This window comes from Tupaia chinensis, unplaced genomic scaffold (assembly GCF_000334495.1).
Source record: "Tupaia chinensis unplaced genomic scaffold, TupChi_1.0 Scaffold000037_4, whole genome shotgun sequence".
Classification (NCBI taxonomy): domain Eukaryota; kingdom Metazoa; phylum Chordata; class Mammalia; order Scandentia; family Tupaiidae; genus Tupaia; species Tupaia belangeri.
The window spans coordinates 768,254-774,844 of NW_006159487.1; the positions used below are offsets into that span (position 1 = coordinate 768,254).

The 6,591-nt window shown below is 61.9% G+C and overlaps 1 protein-coding gene across 1 annotated transcript in view; it reads left to right on the forward strand.

Annotated features, from left to right (window-relative positions):
- PKNOX2 (PBX/knotted 1 homeobox 2) overlaps nt 1-6,591 on the forward strand; it is a 145,397-nt gene that overhangs the window by 121,021 nt on the left and 17,785 nt on the right. Inside the window, exon 5 of the mRNA XM_027772573.1 lies at nt 2,776-2,964. Within this exon, the coding sequence (XP_027628374.1) occupies nt 2,776-2,964 (189 nt within the window). The remainder of the gene's footprint in view (nt 1-2,775; nt 2,965-6,591) is intronic.

Here is a 6,591-nt window from a genome sequence, read left to right on the forward strand (position 1 = left end):
GGCCGAGACCGGCCGGCGCTTCCGGGCTCTGGCTGCAGGAGACTGGCTATGTCGGACGCTGGCACACAGGCCTTGGTCTGCCCGCGCCCCGCGGCACCGAGACGCAGCCAGTCTCACGTGCCGCCCTGGGTCACGTGTCACGTTTGCTTTTATAAGAAACTGCCATTCCAGCTTCCAGAACGACAGCCACGGCGGCTCCCCACCAGCAGCGGCCAGGCTCCGGGAGGCCCGCAGCACCTGTGTTAGCGCTGCTTTGATTGCCAGGGCCTGAGGGCAAGCACAGGCCCGGCTCCCTTCCTCCATCCGTCAGATGTGGGCACAACACGCACTCCCAGCGTGGGGCTGGACTCGAACCGTGGCCAGCTGCATGGGCTCCAGTTCCCCTCTGCACGGCACCACAGGGTCGGCCCTTGTCACTCCCTCCCTTCAGCTGTACGGATAGGTGTGTGTGCACCTGCACTCACCTGAGGGTGCCGTCCTCCCAGGGGCCTACCGGGAGGCCGGCTTGCGACGGCGTCGCCCGTCCTGTCTGGGCCATGCCTCTGCTGTCAAGCCCCAGATGTTTTTGCCCAATCCTAGGTCCTGAGGGCCTTCCTGTTCCTGTCTCCTGAAAGTTTTATGGCTTCCATCTCCCGTTTGCTCCTCTGTCCATCTGAGTCGCTCTCTGTGCAGAGGGAGGGCTGCGTCACAGTGCCTAGTTGTCTCCGCATCACGTGACACCCCCGCTGGGCAGCGGCTGGACGGTGACTACCCCACGACACGAGGACGCTGTTCTCCTTTCACCCCTGGGAACGTGTCCTAAGGGAGTAATGCAGAAACGCGGAGAAGGCTATAAGCTTAGAAAATATTTGCTGGGGGACCAGCAGTTGGCGTAATGGCTATGTCACTGGACTCCATGTAGTTGACCACAGTTCGAATCCCGGACCCAGTGGCTTAAACTCACGCCGGGCACGTGTGCATGTGTGCCCAAGATCCCAAGAAGAGAATGGAGAAGGGATTGTGGCGTGGCCATGCCCCCGGGGGGTGATTTCTCACTTTCTGTCTCTCTGTCTCTCTGTCTCTCTGGCAATTTTACCTTCACTATACCAAAAATCTCTCAAAAAAAAAAAAATTGCTGGAGGGTCTGCCAGTAGCCTGGTGCTTAGGACAGCTGGACCCCACATGGCCAGCCGCATGGTTTGAGCCCCGACATGGTAGCTTGAAGAACATACCACTTACATATGTGTGCCCCAAATCTCGAAAGGAGCCGCATGACCGTCCCCACGGGAGTGTTCTCTCACTTTCTTTCTCTTTCTCTCTCGTGAGCACAGGCATCCGGTAGCACATTTAAAAAGAAAGAGAGAAATCGTCACTGTAACTTTTTTAACACCGTTCATTTGTTTGTTTGTGATTTTCAAGCCGCCAGGTCCAGGACTTGAACCACAGTCGGACATTAGGAATCCGGTGCCTTAACCACCAGGCCACATGCTAGCCCCCACTGTAACATACTTTATAAAACTGGAGAATTGCAGGTAATCCCAACGCTGAGAAGTAGGGCTAGCCAGATGCGGCACACGCGACAGTGGGCAGCCACTCTGGCGGCCAGGCACCTCGCCCCACCTGGCAGGCGCTCGGGATCCACATACATCAGTTCTCAGCAACACAGAGACAGAACAGGCGTGGCTGGGGCCAGCAGTTAGTGTAATAGCTATGTTGCCAGACTCCCACTCGAACCGCAGTTCGAGTCCTGGACCCAGTGGCTTAACTCACACTGGGCGCGTGTGCGTGCGTGCCCAAGATCCCGAGAGGAGAAAGGAAGAGAAGGGATTGCAGCGTGGCCATATCCCCTGGGGGGTGATTTCTCGCTTCCTGTCTCTATGTCTGTCTCTCTCTTTCTGGCGAGCGCACACGCCCTATAGCAAAAAAAACTCTCTCCAAAAAAAAAAAAAACAGGCGTGGCCTTGAAGTGTCCAGTCGAGGAGGGAGCAGAAGCCATTCTGGTGTTAAACTAGGGGCATCCGGGAGGCAGGTCTACGTGCAGGGTTCTGGGCCGGTGCCGAAACGTGCGCCCCGGGAGAGGTTCAGGGCGAGTGGTCAAAGGCCGCTCTCCTTGCCCTGACTCACATACCTTCCATGGTGCCTTTTTTATGAAAATAATACGATGAAGAGGGAAGCTTCTGCTACCGGGTAGTGGGTCATCAGGGAGGGCATGACAGTTTGGCACAGAAAACCAGAAAAATACGTCATGATGTTCCCAGTGACCTCATAGCTTCTCGCCGTGAAAGGGTTAGGACTGGCCGTTTGAAGAGGCCACGGGACATGCAAACCCCCGGGACCGTCAGAAAGGCCCAGCCACAGGGACTTGGACTGTCCGGTCAGTCTGACTGTCCGTGGGGTGTCCGTGCGGCAGCCGTACCATGAAGATCCCATGGGCGTGCGTGAGAGCCGACAGGCCCTGGCCTGGGAGGGACTCGGGGACTCCGGTCCCGGCCGCCCTCGGGCCCGCGCAGCCTCCACTGTCCGCTGCACGCTGTGGGTGTGCTCCACGGCCCTCTCAGCCCTGCTGGGTGGTCGAGGAGACGAGATGACCCCACTGTGGGCCGACGCCGGGGCGGGGCAGCTGGTCCGAGGCCGTGAGACATGAGTGCCCAGCCGGAGCGGCGGCAGGAGCAAGCAGTGCGCCTGGGATGGAGGTCAGGAGGACCTCGTGCTGGGCTGCGGCTCCTCTGTGCTGGTGGTGGCGGAGGCCAACAGCTGGGGCACACGGGCAGCAGGCCCACCCTCCTGTCCCCGCAGATGGTGAAGGCAATCCAGGTGCTGAGGATCCACCTGCTGGAGCTGGAGAAGGTCAATGAGCTCTGCAAGGACTTCTGCCACCGCTACATCACCTGCCTGAAGACCAAGATGCACAGTGACAACCTGCTCAGGAACGACCTGGCGGGGCCCTACTCCCCCAGCCAGCCCGCCATGAGCCTGCACTCACAGGTGAGCCCGGCCCGCGAGGCTGGCGTGCGGCGTGCAGGAGGGTCGCGCTGGGGCCCGAGGGGCTGGAGCACGGACCCTCCTTAGGCCCTCAGCACACAGCCCCGCCAGGCCCTGTGTCCAGCCCCTGGGAGGCCGGGCCTGAGACGGATGCCGCTCAAAGTTGGTCCTTGGGTAGGACCTGGGGGCGGCGCTGAGAGGGCTGAGGAGGAAGGCCTGGGGCAGCGAGCACTCCTGCTGTCCTCCAGAGATGGCCCCATGGGCATTCCCTGGTCCCCTCGGGGCTCCCTTCCCAGCACTGGTCCCTGAGGCCCGCATCACTGCCGTGCCACCCAGGCCAGACCCCTCCCTCGCCTGGAGCTGGGTGCCTGCTCTTCTCCCCTGGGCGGCTGTCTCCAAACTTACAGACTTGGAGCTGCCTGGAGACACCCCCGAGCCCAGTGCCCATGCTGTGCCTCACTGGCTTCCTGAGCCTGGGACACCGGACGGTCCCCAGGGGACGGGCAGCAGCTACTCGAGGGACGGTCCCCAGGGTCGGGCAGCAGCTACTCGAGGGACGGTCCCCAGGGTCGGGCAGCAGCTACTCGAGGGACGCTCCTCAGGGTCGGGCAGCAGCTACTCGAGGGACGGTCCAGGTCCAGCATGGGAAAAGGGCACCTGGCTGAGGATGCCGGGCGAGACCACTTGGGAGGGCGCCTGAGGTAGGCGTGCCATTTTCACCTCCGGGCCTGGCCGGGAGACACACTCTCCCCACGGCAGGAGCAGGGCACGGGCACCTCCGAGGCCAGCCAGGCCTGGCACGCTTGGGCCACAAGCATGGGGATGACACCCCTGCCTGTGAGAGCCACCGGGCTCTGTGGGCGTGACGGCGAGCACTGCAGACACGGGAGGGCTTACTTCCTGCCCTGGGCCCGAGACCGTGGAGTCTAAAAACAGCCGCCCGGCACCCGCTTGCTAATGTTCTCTGAAATAGACTCATTCCTTCAGTCTTATTGTGCTTTCCCTTATGATCAAAATTAGCAAGAAACTTGCATAAAAGGACAATAATTGCTCGACGAGCATCTCGTTTGTAATTTATTAGTTTCTATTATTGTGGGTTACCATGGCGACGCAGCGCCGCACCAGGAGAGATGGGAGATAGAGCCGAGGAGGCCGTGCGGCCTTACTGAAGGCAGACGCACGTTTTTATCAGTAATTTTCATGAAAATAATAAGTGAGGAGTTAATGAGATGGAAAGCTGTCCTGTGGCTATTGTGAATTTTTTTAAGTGTTGATCTAATTAGAATGCATCGGTCAGGAAAAGTAATGAGGATTTAGTGCCTTGCAGAGATGCGAGGGCCATATCAGAAAATTAGCACACGTCTTCGGAAATAATCAGGTCCTTGGAGAGGCACTGCGTCTCCCCACCGTGAGCTCTGGAGTCGGGGTGCACCTTGGGGGAAGGGCAGAGGGCTGGGGTGCAGCTGCACCTTCACCTTCGGCCGGGCTGGGCTAGTTAAACTGCAGGAGGGTGCCAGGGCGGGGCTGTGCGGGAGAGGCACGTGGGCTCCGGGGCGAGGGCTCCGAGGCTGCCGGAACCGTGCTCCCAGGACCCACCTTGGAGCCTCTGCAGGAAGTAAAGGTCTCCCTGGGAGTGTCGGGTCTCTGTGGCGGTGAGGCCAAGGCCAGCGCTGGGCGGCCACGGCACAAAGGCCTCTGGCCACTGGGGAGGGCGAGCCCAGGTGGGTGGCAAATGGAAGAGGGGAGAGCACTGGGGGGCCTGCCTGTCCCACAGCCGGACCCTAGCTGAGAACGGTGGGTAGGCAAGGTCACCACAGAGGCCTCCTCCCGCTTCCTGCCCCCGGCCACTCCACCCTCGGACCCTGCACCTCCCAGGCTTCTGCTGCCGGGTCCACCCTCCGGCCACACCTGCCTGCTGGCCAAGAGCCCCGCTCACGCTCACTCCGCGAGCCTCGGCACCCGCCCACCCCACGTCGTCCTCCCAGGGCGTCTGGGCCATGTGGCGTGAGGTGCCGCAGCCACCCTCCTGTGCTCCCCATGACCCGCTGCCCCACTCTCTCCATGGCCAAGCAGGCCTGTTCCCCGAGGACAGGCTGTCTACTCACACTGGAGGTCTCACTGACCCCCCAGAAAGGGCTCTGTCCTCCCCTAACTGCTGGGGTCCACCGAGCCACTGACAGGGCCCAGGTCACCGCAGCTTTACCACACAGATGCAAGTCCTTCCTCGCCGAGACAGCAGGGCCCAGAGAGGGTGGCATGTGTTTGAAGTCACCGAGTCACCTTGCTACACGTGTGGACATGGCCACCCGGGCTTCTGCTTGCCTGTGTTCTCTTGGGACAGACACATTCCTGCAGGGACTTCCTGTCCTGTCCTTGTGATCCTGTGGCCACCACAGATCAGGGGTGTGGAAGTGACGGGTGGGGGCGGAGCAGGCAAGGAGAGGTGAGAAGAAGATGAGGGGCAGAAAGACAACTGCAGGGAGAGGCAGGGACCAGCGAGACAGCGTCAGCGGGGAGGGGACAAGGCAGAGGCACGGCCCAAGGACGAGGGCCGGTGGGGCGTCCACAGCAGCAGGGAGGGAGAGGTCAACGGCCAGGATAGGCCGTGCAATTCAGCTGGTGAGCGGGGTGTTCTGTGCGCCGGCCCAACGGGGGCCCAGGGCCAGGCCTACTCAGTCGTCTCACAGGGCCCCAGGGGGCAGGGCTGACGTGGGCCATTCTGGGAAGGGGTACCCCCTGCCAAAGGACAGGGGCCAGGCTTCCCGTGCGGGGGGCAGCCTCGAGGTCAGGGCACGGGAGCCAGAGCAGATGAGGGGGCCCAGGCTGCGTGGTCGCGTGTGTGTGTAACACCCACCTGCACACACTGCTCATGGTTCGCCCTTACCCCCAGCCTGGTGGTGAGAGGGCCCTGCAGTGTGAGCCCATGGGGCAGGGCCGGGCCGGGACCGGGGTCGGGGCCAGGGCCGGGCAGAGGCAGCGGTGCTGCGATTCCCTGGCTTGTGTGTGCCGTGTGCTCACTGCCAGCCTCGCGTTATGACGTGGGAGTTGTCTATGTTCCTGTGGGGCCACCTTCTGGTACAATGCATGCCCCTGGTCTAGTCCCCTGGGCAGGGCATGCTCCCTGTGCAGCCTCCCCTGCAGTGAGGCCTCTGTGGGGAGTGGGGCTGGAGGCCTCTGCTCCAGCAGCATATCCATGGCAGAGGGCAGGAGTTGGGCCCAGGAAGTCAGCCTGAGCTGCCCACTGACCCCGGTCCTCAGCAGGACACTTGGTGTGGCTGGACTCAGGGTTCTCTGTCCTTCCCGGAGACCAGACTCCGCCTCGCCCAGACACGGGCTTGACTGGAAGCCCGAGCTCTTTTCCATGGAGAACTAAGCCCTAGCTTGCTCAGGCAAACCGGACCAAGTGCCGTGTTGGCCCAGCCACTATGCCCCTGCCGGGTCCCGGGACCGCAGAGGAGAGGCCTCCCAGCGGGACCCGGGCGGGCCGCATTGGCCATAGGCTGCTCAGCGTGAAGAGCACGGGAAGGGCGCAACAGTTTCTGAGTCCTCTCAGTACTTCCCATGGCATCAGGGACAGTGCAGGGAGCTGAGATCCACAGGCTTGTGTAACTCCCAGGAGGTATCCTTCCC